The sequence below is a fragment of the Watersipora subatra genome, chromosome 3 (assembly GCF_963576615.1).
Source record: "Watersipora subatra chromosome 3, tzWatSuba1.1, whole genome shotgun sequence".
NCBI lineage: Eukaryota > Metazoa > Bryozoa > Gymnolaemata > Cheilostomatida > Watersiporidae > Watersipora > Watersipora subatra.
In genome coordinates this window covers 57,396,583-57,417,289 of record NC_088710.1, presented here as the reverse complement: position 1 = coordinate 57,417,289, position 20,707 = coordinate 57,396,583, and the positions used below count along the sequence as shown (strand labels likewise).

At 37.9% G+C, this 20,707-nt stretch overlaps 1 protein-coding gene across 1 annotated transcript; it reads right to left on the bottom strand.

Annotated features, from left to right (window-relative positions):
• Positions 1-92: 92 nt before the first annotated feature.
• LOC137392108 (chitin synthase chs-2-like) lies at positions 93-19,371 on the bottom strand. The gene is made up of 30 exons (XM_068078734.1): positions 19,225-19,371; positions 17,929-18,045; positions 16,678-16,872; positions 16,134-16,304; positions 14,741-14,945; positions 14,108-14,311; positions 13,256-13,427; positions 12,611-12,787; positions 11,954-12,040; positions 11,290-11,469; positions 10,820-11,027; positions 10,515-10,668; positions 10,031-10,234; positions 8,056-8,249; positions 7,748-7,866; positions 7,387-7,626; positions 6,870-7,126; positions 6,369-6,566; positions 5,942-6,077; positions 5,625-5,825; positions 5,225-5,412; positions 4,153-4,701; positions 3,763-3,983; positions 3,419-3,509; positions 2,862-3,065; positions 2,655-2,757; positions 2,423-2,512; positions 2,056-2,168; positions 1,074-1,376; positions 93-712 (listed from the first exon to the last, which is right to left on the bottom strand). The coding sequence occupies exons 1-30, from the start codon at positions 19,260-19,262 to the stop codon at positions 512-514; spliced, it is 5,520 nt and encodes a 1,839-aa protein (XP_067934835.1). The 5' UTR covers positions 19,263-19,371; the 3' UTR covers positions 93-511.
• Between the last annotated feature and the right edge of the window lie 1,336 nt (positions 19,372-20,707).

The window sequence follows — 20,707 nt, the reverse complement described above, 5'->3', positions numbered from 1 at the left end:
CTGCGATGCAATCCAATCCAAATGTCAATCACCCAACTACCTCGTCTAACTGTGCTGCACGGATTCTTATAGAAATGCTGCTGCCAATGAAATACTTTATGGACTGCTATATATTTTAATAAAACAACTAAAACAAACTAAAAACCATTAAAAACTTGTGAGCATTTCTGCAATAAAAAGCTTTTGATTCTAGATTTCGAGAGTAAATCATAATAAATAGTAAATTGTCAAGTTTAAATCAATACTCTTTTTTATTTAAAAAGCACCAAAGATAAAAGTTTTGTAAATCCGTTTATAATAGTTTATCTAACAAGTTTACTAAAGTTGACTAAAAGTTCCCCCCAACACCCGATAACCCGATATGACAAAGGCTTTCACTGTACAGACAGTGCAATCAGTTAACTCTCTGTCTAACAGTTACTAGCTGTAACCAAGGCTTCTGCTTACGTAACACCAGCACGCAAGGCACCTGCACACTTGTGTCACGGGTTAACCATAGTCATGAGCATCCTTAGATGTCGTGATATCGAGGAGACTTAGCAACTTCCATGGAAGATCTTCGCTGAAGTATCCGCCTTTGGCCATGGTGAAAAGAGGCGGTACGACGAGCTGTCATCCTCTGACGAACTGTTCTGTAGACCTTGTTACCAACCTGCGGTTCATCTGCGGGGCCGCCTTCATTGGACGACTCTGCATCAGTCGCTATGTCGACCTGAAGTGGAATGAACTAAATGAGTTTACACACTCACAATGATGCCGTCTTTAGTTTTATGATTTGCTACTTCTGATGTTGCAGTCGCTAACATTTGAGATGGCCAACTCTCTTACTAAGATTTTTCCCATGGCATTAAATCGGTAGTTGTCATCCCGTGGCATCATATTGTTGTAAATTTAATAAACATACAGATAGTCTTTTTTATTTTAACTAAAGTGCTTTTTTGGATCAAGTTATTACCTTGCAGTATTTCTGCTTCTTATGTAGGGACTATGATAACAAAGGTCAGTATGAGCTGTGTAATATTAAACAACAGCGTGGGTTAACAACTCCTAAAACATCATCTGCTCTTTCTTACCTCTAGCTCTTTTTTGAGCTTATGAAATCGCTTTCTAAAGACACGGTCAAGGGAAAGGTGAGCTGTTCTTTTAGGGCGTCGTACTCTCGGTCTTGTTGGTATTTCTGAGTCCGCCTCAGTCGTAGTGCCAGCCTGCGATTGGTCAACTGTGCTCAGTGAATAGATGGAAGAGCCATCCGTATCACCCTGAAATCGCTCCCTCGGATCGAGATCACGAACCTTTTGTAGTTGTGTGACAAGTTCTATAGCGGCCATTGTATCTCGTGTCAGATCTCCCATTTTCCTTGACCAAGGCCACTTAATCTAAAATGGTAAAACACTAGCTATAATTATAATTTTAAAAAATCATACACATCATAAATCATGAGCAAAAGCTCTTTGGCTACAGGATTATCTACATATGGGCACTTGCAATATCTGGAAAAGGAATGACAGTTTTGATGGTTCATTAAGGTGAGTCTTTCTCTTAGTTTATAAGGTCTCAAGTGTTCATTACACTATATATGAATACAACTATTTCTGTCGCAACTTGTATACCTTACAATCTACGTATACAAATGTGAGTGTTTGTCTGATTAAAGCGATAAAGTCTTTGTAACAAAAAATTCGATTCGTAGAGGATTCGATGTCGGAACCTGCAGTTCTGGAAACAACGAGCTTATCCATCAAACTATGGCAGGCATTCAACTGAATACAGAGAACAATAATGGTGATTATACTCCTTACACCAGTTAAAATACACATAACGACGTTGCGTCACACTTAATGATTAGCAGCTGGCCTCACTAGGTGAATAGTCTGCCTCATTAGGTGCCTAATAAAAGCAGCCTATAAACAGTTGCAGGTAATGTAGTGTAAGGGTAATGTAGTAGTTAAGGCAATGGAATGTTTATAAGCTGTTTTTTTATTACCCGTGCACCGCAGGGTGTTCAGCTAGTCATAAATATAATGAATAGAATGTGCAACACTCCGAGGCGCTTACCTGTGTGATGGCAATGAGATGTAGGAAGGTGCCCCACCGATGCACAAGCATGCCCACAAACTGCGTCAGCAAGATTATGGTGAACAGCAGCAGAAAAATAAATGACAACGGTTCTACAAAACAAATATGGGCTAATGAGAAGAAAACAAGCTATGCAACTGGTCAACTATCTACAATCCGCACTCTGTATACCACAGTCTAATAGAGTTTAAGAGCTGTCTTATGCAAATGAAGAAAAGACAATGAGTTGGTTAACCATCTCTAGAGATGATTAGACTGAACCTCTCTCAACAAATTGACTCAGTTCCAATCAATCATGATAGTCGCAGCTGAGGACAAGCTTTATCTTCTCAATCTTAATACTCACCAATTCCAACACAAGTTCCATCAGTTCTAGGTATTGGTATGAAAAGGCCATTGGAAGCCATCCGAGTGCAGTTCCTTAGCTCGGATCCACCTGTAAGTTACAAAAACATTTAGTTAAATGTGGTCTAGACAGAAACTTCAATCAATCAAGAACTAGTACAGTTTTACGAATGACAACTCCTCAATGACAGCTGTGTACAGCATCATAGCAACTTTTTAGAGTGTCAACTGACCATTTTCATTGAACAAATCCTGGTTCAAGCTGGTCTGAAGAAGATGGAACTGAAAGACGACCACGATCCATAGGAAGTTGAGCATAAAGAACGCAAAAACCACCTAAAATAATAAATAAATTTACATTTATCTCTCTCCAATAAGTGCAACTAATAGCAACTGTATCACTACACACCAGAAATAAGCAATAAATATAAACAACCTACATTGTTTCTAAGTGATTTGAGTTCGAGTGAGAGGCGCTTCTTCTGGTCTTTGTCCATAGTGATGGGTGTAAGATACTTGCTGACGAGCTGCCTCCAAAATACTGCCTCCTTCTTGTTAATATATGTGATCTGTCCATCTCCGAGTCTTTCATCTTCTAGCCAGGCGGGATTCCTGAGGTCATCCCTCGGTGGTCTCTTTGGTTTCTGCTCAAGGCAAAAGTTAAATATATATCCCTGGCCTAACCTCACATGACTACATTGCTTATAACACCAAAAAATATCAGGGTGGCGCGATTCCTACCTGACTCTTCCCTTGACAGATATTATCAATTGTTACAATAAAATTGAAAATAAAAACTGAATGCGTTAAACTTCGAATATTTAAAACACTTTGATGACCATCGATGTCATTTTTGTTCCTGAAGACTGCTTCGTGTTTGGCGATCGACTTTTCTAAAGACATTCTGGCTGAATCACAACTGAGATTATGACTTACTAACGCCAGTAGGTAGGTGCTAGTAAAAATTGCAGGGTATTTGGAGTTGCCTGCTATTTACCTGTATTTCTTCCTCATGATGGTGAATAACTTCATTTATTTCATTGTCTGGAATCAGCTCTGGTTCTGGTTTTGGTTGCCTCTCTGTAGACCTGTAAATTTATTATGTTGAGTTCATAGTCATCTCATGAGTCTGTGAAAGAATTTGTGGTGCTAACGGAAGTGATTTCTTCCAAAACTGGCTTTGCTATAATTAAAGAGACGATGTTTTATGTCAGCTTCCAAGTTTGCACTGACTGGAATCCGATTTGGGCTTTTAGAAAGGGCTATCATTCATACCACTCAAACATAACTCCAACCTGGCTCTACGCTACCAAGTTTAAAACTAATAGGTGTAGCCCATACTTGCTAGGTTCCTCTCGAGGAGTCGTCTCTCTTCCATTGAGTCGGCTAGGTAAAGACTCAAGAGCTGCACACATTTTTATGAGCAATTCAGTTTGGGTATTATCTGCTTGGTTAACCTGAGCCCTGAATCCTGTCATGCTAGAGAAAACCTCTTTCACATCTTCAAACATCTTGCTGATTCCTAGTCTATTCATCAGTCGATTATCCTTTTTCTTCTTTTCCTGCAATTGGCAGCTTCACAGTGATAGAAACCATCTCTTGACAGTGCTACATATTTGCAACAAGATCAGTAAAATAAATCAGGAACTTTACGCAGCGGTTTTTTATTTAGAGGTTGACTCATCCAACATTTACCTGCCAATCAATCAGCAGGTAAATGGAAACACTTACCGCTTCAATTCTTTCTCTTTCCTCCTGCTCCAGCTGGGCCTTGGTCTTTCGCACATTTACCTCACGAGTTCCCCAAGAAATATCATTCATATTGCAGAGAAAATAGATGATAAGTAGCAGATATCCACTGGGTATACAGAGGAAGTAAAGCGGTCCATAAAGCATACACGTAAACTCTTGCGGATGCATAATGGCCGCCACCACAAACACTGTAATGAGCAACATGACAAATATGACATTCGGCGATGTCCATCCCTCAAAGACGAAGTTTATAGCCGTGCCGACCAGGACAACCATCATGATGACGGCGTAGAAGGCGCTGAGCAAAGCTGCTATTATCAGCTGATTGGCTGACTTCATCGTCAGACATACGACTATAAAGGCAGCAGGAATGAGAATGGCCATGGCGTACGACCAATAAAGGTTGACTCGGAAGACAGTGTGGTAGGCACCGGCTGTCATCAACAAGACTGTGGCTGGTCCAAGAATGGAGGAGGCAAAGACCAAGAACTGATAGAGCAAGTAGAGACGGCTGATGTTGTCATTCACCTGAAACATTATTCCTTTCATCACAAACACATTATACAAACTGATATGAACCATCGTATCTTCTAATGGCCGTTAAAGAAGATAGAACACCATTTTCGATGTTAGCCATAAATCAAGAAACTAAAACATGACTAGCACACCTGGAAACATATAAAAGACATATTTGAAGTGAAATACATCCAAAGATATGATCTGTACACTTGAAATGTGATCAGCATGTAAGCTAATTGCTATTAGTGGCCAGCGAAACGTGCAACGCCCAAGCATCTCATAGGCGTAGCAAATGGCTGCAGGTAATGTCTCAAACGCTTGGATTATTGGATGATTGCATACCAGTGCATTGCGTCATTGAGCCAGCTGTCAGCTTGAATGAGAACACTTTGTAAGTTTAAGGAATACGTATATGAATTACACAGTTAGCTAATTCAAACTTTTTGAGTGGATAGACAATACGACTGATGTAAAGAATCTGTGTGCCACTTTTAGCACTCGGTGACAGACGACTAGTATAAAGAGCACTGACCATCACAGTGTTTCCCGAGTCGGAGAGAAGGTCGATAGTATTGGCAAGAGTTGATGGGCCCCAGCGACGTCTCTGATTGTAGAACTCGTTAAACTCTTCAGGAGCATAGGTTAAAGCGTCAGATGCTGCGCAGTATTCCACACGGTAGCCTTGCTGTAGGATGAGAGTGCACAGCCACCTGTCTTCACCTGCCATCAAATATCAAATAAGAAATGGATCTAAGGTTTCAAATCATGCAACAATGAAATAAATAATCACCCTCGAGATTTCAAATAAATGCATATATCTGCTGACATAATTTCAGCTGCGCTGCTCAAGTTAGTGAGACATTATGAAGAAGGATAAAAGACTATCAAAAATAATATATATTAATTATATATTAATCAAAATATTATCTCACCCTGATCGTATTGGACAAATTCGGAAGCTTTGGAAGCTCGAGAGGTGTAGGTGTTCATAACATTGTCGTCCATAATGGCTGAGCCTCGAAAAAGAGAAAAGCACCCTGGGGCACAAAGTACGCAGCCAAAGACGTGTTCTGCAGCTTTCTGCAGCCAATGGCCACATGCGTACTCAAACATCTGGAACCAGATGATAGGTCCTGTAACATATATGACCCAAATAATAACCATAATTAAACAGTACTTGTCAATGTACAAATAAAATGAATTCCACACGATTCCTATTTGATTCCCATTTTAGATTACATGTTCAAACCTGAGCCAATTGGATGAATCCGTCCACATGCTGCGCCCACTTTCTTGTTCTTCTTCATTCTGTCCATTAACAATCGCACAGCATCTGGCTTAAAATCTACATCTCCATCCAATGTAAGGAGGAAAGTATTCTCAGCCTAAACAAAGTACAATTAATTACTAAGAGACTACCCATAACATGGTATAGAGCAAAGGCTACTTACCATATAATATAGACATATGCACTAGACGGACATTCACAGTGCGGTAGCTAATAAAAATTATGCAATATTAACTAGACGCATTAAAATTAAAAAGAGCAAAAAAATAATATATATGCATTCCAAGTTTATTACTGGTGAACCACCAGACAAATAATCAGTGTTTGGACGCTACTAACCAATGTCTCTTGTAAAGGAAGTACTAACAGCACTATCATTGTGACTCACTTTGACATGGTACTCTTCTCCCATCACATCAAAAACATCAGATTTAGTATAGTGAGCCGTCTTTCTCCTCTTTTGTGTCTTCGTAGCCGACTTGGCCCAAGAAATATGCTTACCTGGGCCGTTGCGTAATGTCCTCATCACGTACTCATCATCCTCACAAATCGTCTTGTAGCCAAGAAGGTAGTACATGTACATCACCTACATATATCAAAACATACTATTTATATGTACATGTATGTACATAAATGTCTAATTTATTACGAAGGTTAACATAACATGTATGGGTTGTCTTCTCTTGACACTAACTTATTGTAAAAAATTAGGGTAGTTGCCATCTTTGTTGAAGATTACACTGAATGTTGAGTATAGACTAAAGGCAGCAACCAGTGCTATTCTCACCAAATGAGACAGCTATGAGAGAAGTTTTCCACTATAAAAAATATTTAATCAACAAACAGCCAAATCTGTAACTCAGAATTTCCTTTTGTAAAACTTTCTCACCTGAGACCAGCGCTTTTTGTGTCTTATTTTATCTTTGTCTTTAATGTGGGCAGTGAGAATGGTGCCACCGGGTAACGTCCATTTGAGCTGACCACCATACGGTGTAGGAATACGAGTAGGAGGGGGGTTAGAAACAGCCGTTTCATGCACGGATGACGCTGCCACATCCATGACCTCGCAGAGAGTGACAACGAAACTATTTGGTACACGTTCTTCTTCATCATTAAATTCCAAAGCGTCGTCAAACAGAATGTGAGCTGGAAGTGAAAAGAGAATAACTAAATAGATGGAATGCTAATGATGGTATGGATGTGACTACGTCATATTTGAAACAAAGGCTGGAGTACGGCTGGCACTTTAAAGAAGAGAAACAAAAGAATGCTTGAGAGAGCCAAATAGTAGCCAAATCTATCTATCACTGTATCAATAAATCTGTCATCTCTCCTACGAGTGACAAAAGAGGGCACTTCAGTATCTTAAGTGAGCCAGTCATACGGGAAGCCATGTTCTATCGTACCTTCAAACTCGTAGTAATCCGGATCTCGAATGCCAAAATACTTTTGGGCGTTTCTTCTGGCGCTCTGATCGCTATCCATCCTGAATATAGATTTGAGCAATTGCGTCATCTCATTGCGCGTCTCGTGCCACATGGTGGCAACTGCATGGATCTTAGGTACCACATGGTCAGTGTATCTGTCCTCTTCTTGACGCTTGCTGTTAAGTGACATCGAGCTCCCATCCAGGCTGCTATCCACTCCTGTCACACGATAAATGTTTAAAATTCAACAAATTCAATTTAAATCAACTTTGAACGAAATTATCTAAGAACTGATTTCAAGAGAGGAAGAAGATGAAAAACTGATAATAAAGATACTCACCGACATAGTCAATGTGGTTGTCAACACCGGTAACAATCACCTCACTGTCATTCCTTCGTCGATTGTACAACAAAGACTGCTCTACCAATGTCATGGAAAAGCCAGGCACCACAAACAGCCTGTCAAAGCACCAGACATGTATAATTACTATGTATAGGCATGACCAAAAGGCAGCAAGTCAAAAATTAAAGTTCTCAAAAGAGGAGAATGTCAGTAAAACTATTGACAAAGCTACAAAAGTACACTTTACATGAATGAATGAATAATATTATAATAATAATAGTACTATGAATGACTATATTACATACTTGTCTGTACGTGCAAGTCTCTCCTTGCACGGAGTCCATATGTGGGAGACGATGATCATTTGAGAAATCCACCAGAGAAGGCCAAGGCCAAGAGTGAAATAGAAGATGTTGCTGCTCTTATTGTCCTCAGTGCATATCCAGTGTGTGTAACCAGGTACGTAACCATAGTTACACTGCAGCAGCAACAGCGCCACCTGGTGGAAAGATAGCCATTACCTCAATGATATGCTCGGATATAACCCAAATAAAAGCTACATGAAATACATGTCTTATTATTACGATGGATACTTTTCAGTATTAATCATATTTGGCTATTTTGTGTAATAAGGAAGTTTTTTTATAAACTAACCAATTCTGACGTATAAAATATTTTTGTCATACAGTCATTGGAAATTTTAAAATTGTTTAGATTTTATTTCCTAGCTGCAGTAGCTTGTACATTGTTCATGGTAAAGATAAAAAAAAACTATATGAGCAGAAGATACATATCTATACATATAAATCTCGATGTTTGTCTGTCATCTGTATGTCTGTCAGTCGTCGTTCATCTGTTCAGTTATAACGATAAAGTTTTAGCAACGAAAAATCATCTTTGTCTTAGAATTGAACTTGTGACATTCAAATCACAAGTCTACTAATGAGCTAATGTGACCACACGGCTAAGTCGATCTTATCACATCCATCGCTCTTACCATATACTAATACATCCTTTTTGCGATTGCACATGCTAAATTATTAATTAACATAGTGCGCCTTCGAGTTACGATGCCCCTGCTATAAGATCTTTTTTGCCTTAAAATATGAAACGAAATGTTTTTTGTCCTCGCCATATGAAGATGAAATTTCTTTCGGCTTTTTGCCAGCATACAATAACAACAAAAAATTTTCCGGAAATTAAAATTCGGTAGGCGATGTACTGATTACAATGAAATAACGAAAACGCCGATTTGTTAATCGCCGAAATCCCTCCCACAACGCCTGAAAGTGATACGATGCTTGCTTGCTCTCTATCTCACTTTCTCAGTTCAGCATTATTCTTTAGAAGTTATAGTAAAAAGAACTAAAAACAGATGAGTCGCAAAGTTTTAGCCTATGACAATGTTGAAGCTTAGTTTTATAAAATACATACTAAAGCTTAACTTCAAGTATGTGTTTAATAAGCTAAATTCATTGAAATTAAATTCAACGTTTATGTTATACGTCTGTCTTGAAGGTAAGAACTCTCCACGATATGTACTGCATGTTGTACATTGTAATGTTACATTTTCTTGCAAATCCATTAAATACACTAAAGTTACTGTAGGTAACTATAGTTACTAAGGTTAACATATTGTTTTGTTACTAATTTTTAATATGTACAGTAGGTGTATAAAATTTGGATGATTCTTATCAGGGGGTGTTTGGATTAGATAATTACTATAGGTTACTATATGATATTTTCGCCTTACGATGCAAACACTGAAATGAATTCAAATCATATCATTGTAGGTATATACCAAATAATTTTTCATTGTAATCATAGCAAAACAGACTTTATTCAGCCATTACTTGCTAATTATTTCACATTTACATTTAAACACCTTTATAGTTGCTTTATTTTTTTTCTTAATTTATTTCAACAAAACACTTCTTTCATGATATGAAATTTAAAAGTTACAGTAGTTTGAAAATGTTTGAAAACCTTTAGTCGTTTTATTTTTTCACTTAATTTATTTGAACTGCACAAAACACTTTTCTCTTGATATGAAGTTTGAAAGTTAGAATAGTAACTGTTGTTATATGTTAAATAAAAAATTTTTGTGCAAAGATTTTTATTATTACCCGAGCAACGCTGGGCATTCACCTAGTATTATAGATAAAAGAAAAGAGCGAAGAAATCAAAAAAAAATGTGACTGTAGCCAATAAGACATGAGAAATTTAAAAACATGAGACATGATGCAGCCATGTCTCAACTTGAGCTATACTATAACATACTGTGATGGGTCCAGCGAGAAGCAGTGGAACAGCGAATCCAGCAAACTGCATACAGAGCTTGCAAGATAGCTTGGCAAAGTACGAACAGAGCATAGATGATATGATGAGCATGATGAAGGGCCAGTAATGCTCACACAGCTGAGTCAGGTACCGCAGCAATGCCTGCCCAGGCTTGTTCGTTTTCTTTACGAAACTGAGGAAAGTCTGGAACACAACAAACACCAAGACTAACATAACCATCACATAACCAGCAGTATTACAAGTTATAAGGACCAATCAGTAGCGGGCAGGATTTATCTAAGCTTTGCAAACTTTCATACAGCAACATATTTCATATTCTCACTACAGGAGGCCATGTTCAACTGCCAACTCATGCAACTCATAACTTTGCAAAGCTAATGAAAATATTATTGTAATATAGCGATTGAACATGTGAAAATTCTTTAAAAGAAGTTTTATGACATCATTTTCATCTTCTACATACCCCGAGCAGAAGTTTGGTCTCTCTACTGAATTGCTCAATGTCGAGGAGTGCATTGAGTGTTTCGAGAGCAAAGGGTCGGAACTCATCCCCAGATTCCACAAGGTTGCTGTATATAAGTGAGAGTGCCTTTCCGATTTCATTCTCTAAGTTAAATCTGCATCGTAAAATAACATAACAAGATTACAACAACAGGACTTGGTAGTCCATTGCAATTCTAGGAGTTATCTACCTGTGATAAAAAATCAAACAGTAGTCAATATATTCAGATTGTCTTATTAGAACTTGATAGTGGTCAGACAACCTACGGCTTTTTTAAATACGTAGCTGGATGTCGAGCCAAATCCTCTTTATCTTTGGCTACATAAACTTCTTCCATTCTCGTTTGAAGAGCCCTGATTGTTTCCTCACGGATACCCTCGTCTTTTGTCATGTCATTGTAAACTGAATCTGTAATGTTTGTTATGAGCCCCTCGATGTAGGTTCTGGTCTTGTTCTGGAATGCGGACTCCGCATCTGTAGAATATACCTTATGTTTGAATATACAGTCTATAACATAATACCGCATTCGCAATTAATGGAATAAATTTAACTGCAATGCGACTAAATAAGACATTGGAGTGAAGTTTGAAGAAGTTTAAAAAGTTTCATGTCATATATACTGTCACATGATATTCATTAGTAAAGAGAAAAAAGTGAGCTCAGCTTACAATACCACGAGATATAATAATAAAATTGCAAAGAACAAGTTGAAAAGGCTTAGTAGAGCAGCTGTTACCTTTTATAGGGTCGGTTCTATATTTGAAATCAAGTCGTGAAACTTTTAGAGTAAATCCGGGAAGCAAAGCATAGACGAAAATAAATATAAAGAGAATCTTCCAAAGAGGTAGGAATGTGTATGTCTTTTGTCTCACGCTATGAAGCATGGCCTTCAGCTTGCAGACGTTTACATTTTTACCTACAACCATCAATATAAACAACTGCAGACGTTTACGTTCTTACCTACAACCATCAATATAAACAACTGTTTTTTGAGGAGAGTTGACTGCGAGATTGTCGTCATATCTGAATGTCTGTGGATAATCTGGGATTAACTAAAAACCATTCTCCGCATCAGCAGCTGCTGGTTGGAAGACATACAATACTAGGGCCAGTAATCAGCGCATACATCAGATCTCACTCGAATGAGTTTTGTTATCATGACTCGGGCAGTAAGTCTGATTTCCGGCTTAACAGAATCATAAGAGTAGATGAATCAGCAGACTTGGACCCAATATATCCTAAGTGTGATAAAAATGGCTAAAGTAGGTTTTCAACACAAAGGTTGAAGTAAACACGCATTTGATACACTATAACTTCTTACCAAGATATAACTTATATAAATCAAGAAACTGTGAATTAAAAAATTATCTGAATAGATATTTAATCTGAGATAAACTTACCACAGATGGTCAAGTTCTTTTCCATGAAATTTTCACACCAACTCAAGTTGGTTAGACAGACAGCAAAAATAACCTCCCAGTTCAAAGCTAGAACAGAAATAACTTACAATTTAAACTAGCATAAGAGTCTTAGAAAACTAAAAAACTAAAGTAAAAGTAGGTTTTGTCAGTTTTGTATCTTTTTCTGTATGCGACAGTAAGTCTCGGTTAAACAAACATTCTATATAAACAGCAGCAAAAATTTAGCCAATGAAAGCAGAAGAACATAACGTGTGCAATTGTAAGTTGCATACATTATGTTCTTACATAACGTATGCAAAATTATGCAAGAACATACTGTTATGTTCTTATACAACGTTATGTTATGCTCTTACGATCTTACATTCTTCAAACGTTCTTACATAACATAACGCTATACCCAGTTTATAAACACTAATAGTTACTGACAGACAGCTCTCAGATATTCAATAATAAAAACCTTGATTTGCTGCGGTCATTTTAAAGATACTAGAACTGTATAATACTGTTCAAGAATATGTTACAGGTATATTTGGTCTAACAAACTTTTAAGAATTCCATTTTTAAAAAGTTATACGACTGTGTAATGAAATTGAGATGAATATCTCAAAATTGTTCAACACGTTAACTGATTCCTACCGAATTGATTGAGGGAGGTCATGGTCCAATTGGGGGACTCTCTTGAATAAAAGTTCATAAAGCCTTTGGAAACAGTCTTTGAGAAAGTGGCTCTGTTCCAGCCAAAGCCAAAAACAAGGACGGCTGCCGGGCCAGTCAACTGTATGACTACTGCTAGTATTAATAATATCTTTCTCCCTACAAGGAAAAACCTAAAGATACAGTCATCTATCACATGGCCTACAGAGGAAGCAAGCAAACACATTCTTTTAATGATTAACAGCAAAATAAAAATGACAAGGAGCTTGTCCACCCTTAATTTAATATTCAACAATGCATAATATCTGATACGGTGTATATTTGTATATTGTTATGCACTAACACATTAGGTTGGTGTAATGGACTTAGACAACGTAGAGTGTATAGATTACTGAGTGTAACATTCAACATGATCTCTTTACACTAACAAGAATTTTAACAGGCTCATATTATTTCTCAGACTTTCTCTAACCTGACTATCTAACTAGCAGGATCAACTACACTAGAACAAACTAGACTGTGAGCTATTGGGAGGCCGGTAAGGAAGGTGAAATATGCATCCCTTCAGGTCAAAAGTAGACTGAGCTCTGTCGATATACCTGGACAGTGTTCAAGGATTTGACATACCAACTTGCCAGGTGGCCCGCTTGCTTTCCTTGCCAAATATAAGGCGAGTGATTCCAGGGAGGAAGCCAATACAGCTGAGCAGCATCATTCCGCGTACGATGTCAAGAGACGGCAGCACTTTAAAAACGAGCAGACAGTGTCCAAATGTCTCCAATGCTGCCACAATCAGACTCTGAAAATGAGAGACACGAAAGCTACACGAATAGTTAGCAACACAACCACTGGCCATCTCATGATCATTTGCAAAAAAGGGCATTCAAGGGACCAGGTGATTTATAGACAGACATAATGGCAGGCACCGAGGAAGGAGGTAACCACGTCTGCTGCTTGATTATCATACTTCCATCTTCCTTGGCTGAAACAATATACTAATATATCTGTTTAATGTATTTATATTCACTTTGAGCTTATCAGGCGAGCTTGAAGTAGTTGAAAATTTCAAGTCCTTCTGTTTAAACCTCCTATTATGATTTATGTGTCTAAATAAAGCGGAGAACATATATTAAAATCAACAGCCAATCAGCTTTGATAAGATCAAATGCTACGAAAAAGGAAATCCAATGACAGCCTATTTGTATCCAATGAAAAACCAGAATGCGGTGATCAAATATTTCTGTTAAAAACCAATTTAGCCGCGATCAATTTTTCTCTGATAAATCACTAATATGATTTAAAGAAGATACTCAATTATTTAATTACCCAAACATAAAGCACCAATAATTATTCATTTAGCATTCATCTTTTCAAACAATCTTGCGTCTGAACCAATGATATTGTCTCAGACATTTTCTCTGTTTTTAAAAGCATCGAGGTGAAACAAACCAGTTTTCTAGATAAAAGAAGTTGTCATACCATAAGAACTATTCTCATGGTGGGCCATGGTTGACTGCCAAAGAGAGACTTGAAGAGGTGAGAAAGAAACAAGAGGGCTTCTGGAATGACTAGAATTATGAGCAGAAGCGTCGCTGCCGTATTTCTAATCTCTACTTGCTGATGTTGCATGGCCTCCACTGACATCTCATTCGAGCCATTTTTATATTTCTCAATCTTTACAAGCTGTAACAAATACAAATAGTTTTACTAAAACCAAATATAAGAAGAGAGGTTGTAGTTAGTGTATACAATACGCCATTTTCTATGGAAAATAACAAATGAAGATAAAAGTTAACACTACTATACGTTTAAAATCTGGGAATTGCTAAAAAATTGCTGAAAATGGAAACAAATTTTTGAAAATTGAAAGCTAAATTTTTAAATTCGCCAAAAAAAGATGCCATGTTGAATATTTAATAATTGGCAAGTGAATTATACATGCCTGTTTCTAGTTACAGATGACAGCGCTAACATCTGAAGCGCAAAGCTTTATGCGCTCAGTTCAGGGCAATCTTTACAAGGAGAAATGTTGCCAACTAACTCTCCAGGTAGGTAGCTATCAACCCTGTCTATGAACATTACAAGCCACAAAACTCAGTGAATTCAACTGACCTTTTCAAAGTTGATGCCAAGTTTGTTGATGCCTGTGTTTGATGACAAGATGATGAATGAGAACTTAGAAAGCACGGCGCTGCCGAGTACAACAAGAAACAAAAATCCATACATAAGAACTTTGATAAACTTGAGTACTTTGAGACTTGTCTCGCTGCTGCTCTTCCTTTCCCTCGGGATCGTTTGAAAAATGTCCCAGGTCGACCTAAAAATTAGCAGTAGATGTAACAGGTCATTAGATTTCATCACGGGCCTTTGCTATAATCCTCATAAATATGCCAAGTAACGGTTACCCACAGACATTGAGGATCCTGTGTGACTACGAGACAGACTAACTTACTAGGTTATGAAAATATATGGATACGCACACCGATGACAGCCAGGGGAGCCATTTCAAAAAAATTAAACTGCGAGTATGAATTGGAGGAAATTGATTATTGCTAACCTGTGGTTATACGAGTCTAATATATCTGTATTGATTAAGAACATTGGCTATATTTTAACTAACCAAGGCTAATTCAAATTCAAGTGAGGGATCATCATTGCCATGTTTTGCAAACATTCTTCATTGAACTATTAGTATTTTGCCGATTGCTCGCAAACAGAAGGTACAACGATGAGAAAATCACATGACATTGTAAAGCCCAGCCTTAAATGTAACATTAAATTATATCACGATATAATTTAACATAACATAATGACTCATTTATTATAAAATAGTATGTGTCATAACATAATGACACATACTATTTTATAAAAAAATGAAATATATATATATATGTATTAATATTAACACCAAATAATAAGAGTGATCCAACATCTCCTCTTATGTCTGCACTGGTTTGGATCGAACAGTTTTCCAACTCATTACAACTGCAGCTAATACAGGCAGAATTTTTATGTATATCTATAACACTGTGATCTTAGCCAGATCAAATAAGCCAAAATTGGTAATGCCAGACGGTGAATCAGGGGAATAGAAAGAATGCGCGTGGATGAGGGCGGTACAGTTGATTGCTCAGATGCGTAGGACACTCATATATCAGCATCACTCCGTTGTTGCCATGACGACCAGGAACAAGCAGATTATAAGATTAGCAAACATTTAATAGAAAGTCATGAATTTGGTTAAACGCTAGGAAAAAGAAGAGTTGATTTCACAGCATTAAAATGCTATGTTAAAGATAGATATCTAAGCTGTTTGCTGATTAAGTTAATTCTCGTATTTACAAATCTGATCCTTACGATGGCAAATAGCCCAAAACACCCAAATTTATCTGTCGCTCAGTAAATGATGCAAGCTCAATCTCTTTAATGTATGCAAAGCTGATATTTTCGACTGATCAACTCAGTGTAACGAGACACATATCCTGTCTAAGACAATAGAACTTACTGGGATAACTCCATCTCATCATCGTCTTCATTACCACAAATAGGTGTCTGTATGAATTTAGCTCCGGATATGCTACCAGACTCACTCTTCCAATCCGTGCCATGGCCACTGTCTTCACCCCGTCTTTCCGACCATTTCTGTTTCTTCTTTCGTATATCCATACTGTCATACCTAATTACCAGGAAAAGAGATGTGAAATACTGAACCATACGATGTTCACATTGATATGATATCGTGTAGTTTAAACAAGTGCAAGACAGCCTTAGTTGGCCATGCGCCTACATGCTTGATGAATTATGCACTATAATTAGTACTAGAGGACAGAGACTAAATTAATAGCCAAATATGGTGAGATGTCTATCACAAATTCAAGGAATCAATAAATTCCCAAACAACAGTCAAAAGAGATATTCACCTAATCCAAATTATCATCAATCAAAGCACGAGCGACAGGCACGCGCCAACTGTAGCACTGCTGTACTGCAAAACATTGTTTTTCAAAACAGACTGACCTCCACTCATGACACAACAAAGGTCATCTTACTTTCTAGCGAGGCTGTTGTAGAGATCATGGTTAGCAAAGTCGACACTCTGTCTCGCACCGCTAGCATATGTGCCACTCGTGAACTCTGATGACCTTCGTGATGTCATGTAATCATCGTAACTGATTGGGTCATCTTCATTACAGGAAGTTGTATCACTGTCATCCTCTTCCGCAAAACTGCTAGCAATACTCTCTCTATGAAAAAGAGATCAAAAGTGTCTCAATGTAACAAGAAAACAAATGATTTTGTCTGTCTACACAAATAGTGTAAATCTTACCTCCGTTTTTCCACGAAACTCCTAGATAGTAATTCATTTCCTGCACCACCACGTTTTTTGCTCACACGATTTGACCCTTCACCCTCGATAAAGTCCATAAGTTGGGCAGATTAAGACTGCCTTCAGGAAGTGTTAGTCTGATTGTGGATTATTGAGTTAAATCATCGCTCAGTAGTTGCAAAATAAGTTTAAAAAAAAATTGCACTCAAGATGAACTTATGACAACTTTTAAAAGAACGATTCGATGCGAACCCCTTGGTCGCTATGCCAGAAATGACTGACAGAATTAAAATGTTAACACGAAGACGCCAAATGTCCATAAATAATCTTAACACATGAAAGAACAATTTTTTTTCTAAGATGACAGTGCTCGCCTTGTCAACTAGTGCCAGATGCAAAGATCATAAATAATTATTATCTTAAGCCAAAGATATAAGCTCCTGTGAAAATACAGCATTGCAACCAACTCTTGTAAGCTCAGAGCAGAATCAACAACGTCTAATTGCTTTGCCCTTCCCACTTCGATGGCCAATTAAGATTCTTGTTAGATAAAAAATTAATTACACATGTATATCAGAGAGTGAGCATGGCTAAAAACTTCAACTCTTAATCTTCTAGTGAATAAGTGTGCCCGTATTCAAGGGATTAACCTTAAGATCTAGGGCTATACATAGATGAGATAACTTATTTTAAAAAAGTAGTTATAATATCTGGTATGGTGGCAAAAAGTAAACTATCTTCAAACTACTCAGCAGAAGTATTGCAAAGTTCATATTCTGACTAGTAACAAAAAATTCCTGACTCGTAACTACTAAAAAACTACAAATGGAAACTATTCAAATTTTTTTCTTTTCAAACACCCTTTCTCTACTATATATATGCATTCACCACTATTGTACAACAACTCTCTAAAATGCCACAAATGAAACCAGTTCAACCCGACTACAACCTGCAAGCCATAGCCTGACCTTACCTTCTACCGGGCTGATCATAATCTTCAAGATATTCTTCGCTAGATGTTCTTGACATACGAGGTAAATCAAAAACATTGAGTAGACTTGGTCGTGCCCAACTATTGTAGTTATGCCCCCTAAAATGAAAGAATATTCATGTAACTTAAATATCTCTACCAACAAGGTGTCCAATGTTTGTACGACTTACTTCGAATTCTGAAGAAATGCCTGTCACATCTTATATGAAAATTTAGCCAACATGGCATGTCACCATTGACATCACTACACCGGCACCATTTTGATGTATGATGTACAATGTAGGGAATGAGCTGAAAATCTTTAGAAACAGTTGTTTAGCAACAGGTCAACGCAGGGAGCAGCAATCTACTGCGTACATGGCAAACCCGGCTGTGTTTGATATCGCCTCATTAGTCCACATAGTTTTCTAGTAACTGCTTTTTCTTGCCAGGATAGCCACCTGCCATGGCATGCCATTTTAGATAGACAAAACTACTTGTTACAAAAGTTAGCTGTGTGCATCGCTCGGGATTTCTTAGCTCAGTTTGTAAAGTCTCAAACCATGTGCTACCATATGCTTCCTTAAAACCTTGGAACTAACGACTCCTGACACAATTGCTCAGGTAAAATGTCTGACTGAATGTTATGATGGTGTGAGTGACGGGCTAATCCGGGCATGGGCAGATTAGCTCTACAAAGTGAGGGATTAACAGCTAATAACTTTTCTAGCATCGATGATGAGGTGCCTCTATCCTGGCAAATCAGCTTAGTTAGCAAGCTCTCTCTACATCCACGCGAAATATATTCATTTGAATTATTTCTCTCAACATTGTCTGCTAGCATAAATCTGGATAATAATCGAAAGATCCTGGAAAATTTCACCAGACGAGACTACCTTGAGCCAGTTTGATTTCTGAGGCTAAATGCTACGATTGTTCAGCAATGCTGGTCTCAAGAAGACAGTGCGCTCAGTGTCTTACAACCGAGAGACATTCAAAAAAACCATTCTCTTCTGATTCAAAAACACTGCCGGTTTTGTCTAGTCAGCTCTATGGTACTCCAATGATGCTCGGTCCATTATAATGCAATCGCGTGGAAATGTGCCAATCTGTACCCAGAACTTATAAATCTTATTTAGCTGACTCTGTTGGGCTCATTATTACTATTACTCGAAGCTGATAAAAACAGCACAGAATCCATCTCCATGACAATAGACTTCAACTCATCGTTATTTTTGTCAAGCAGTATTTCTGCTATTACAAATGCATGATAATAAAATCCAATTATGAAATACTTACTGGCCATTTTCTCCATCCTCAGGATAGTTATTAGCCATAATCCTCGTTGACGTAACCGAGAACCCAACAAGAAATGGTTTAAACTCAGCTGTAAACCTTAAATCATCATTCAGAGTTAAAGGCTTATCAACGAACTGGTCCCAGAGGAACGGCCTTGCCGTATACTGATCTCGGTTGATGTTCAGGACTAACCGTGACAAAAGCAAGTTGCCAAGGTAACCACAATTCATTGCGATTGGGACGTTATAAAAACTTCATGCACGATTGGTTGTCATGCGGGGAAGCAGAATGTCTAAATTTGAATACGCCTGTACCAAAGCATGTTTTTAACAGCAAGGGTGGGGTAATTATATACAAAATTTTAAATTGATGGTGTCCCACCCTTTTGTTTCCCATCCACACACACACCAACTATCAACTAAGTTTACCATCAACAATTTCACAGCTATTTGAGATTGCGTAGAATTAGAGACTTGATAAATAAACTCGATCTAAACTGCTGGTTCAGCAACGTTAGATTTAATTTGTTTAATTATGGTGTGAAGAGGACCATCCGACATGATGAACCTCAAAGCATCCCCACGCGCTAGGGTGCAAATTTCAGAACTTCACGAATGGAAACACTCTGACTGAAATTACCTCCCAACCTTTCAGAGAAAAACTAAGTCAACAATTTCTGTTGGTTTTGCACACTAGGCCTTCCTACTCATGCTCCATTAAGTGAGTAACACACGTATTACATATACCTATGAGATGTGTGCAATTGTAACAGCTCATGTTCACAAACAAGATGGACTGGGGTTAAACGCGCCGACTAGTGAATGTAAGTCCTACATGCAGCCATCAGGCTACCTTTTATACTTAGAGGTAACCTAAAAATAGCTACAGCAGAAGTAGCAGTTTTACAGAAATTTGAAACTCAAAACTGGGTCACAGTTATGACTTATTATAACAACCATACTACCAACTTGAAAAGCTAACCGCTGAAGCAATCTTGGTCGATAGCTGTATATGCAGTCTAACTACCACAGACTACTTTCACTATGTAGTGTAACTAACATGGACTACCTTCACTGTGCAGTGTAACTAATACAGACTACCTTCACTGTGCAGTGTAACTAACATGGACTACCTTCATTATGCAGTGTAACTAACACGGACTACCTTCACTATGCAGTGTAACTAATACAGACTACCTTCACTATGCAGTGTAACTAACACGGACTACCTTCACTATGCAGTGTAACTAACACGGACTACCTTCACTATGCAGTGTAACTAACACGGACTACCTTCACTATGCAGTGTAACTAACATGGACTACCTTCACTGTGCAGTGTAACTAACATGGACTACCTTCACTATGCAGTGTAACTAAGACGGACTACCTTCACTATGCAGTGTAACTAACATGGACTACCTTCACTATGCAGTGTAACTAACATGGACTACCTTCACTGTGCAGTGTAACTAACATGGACTA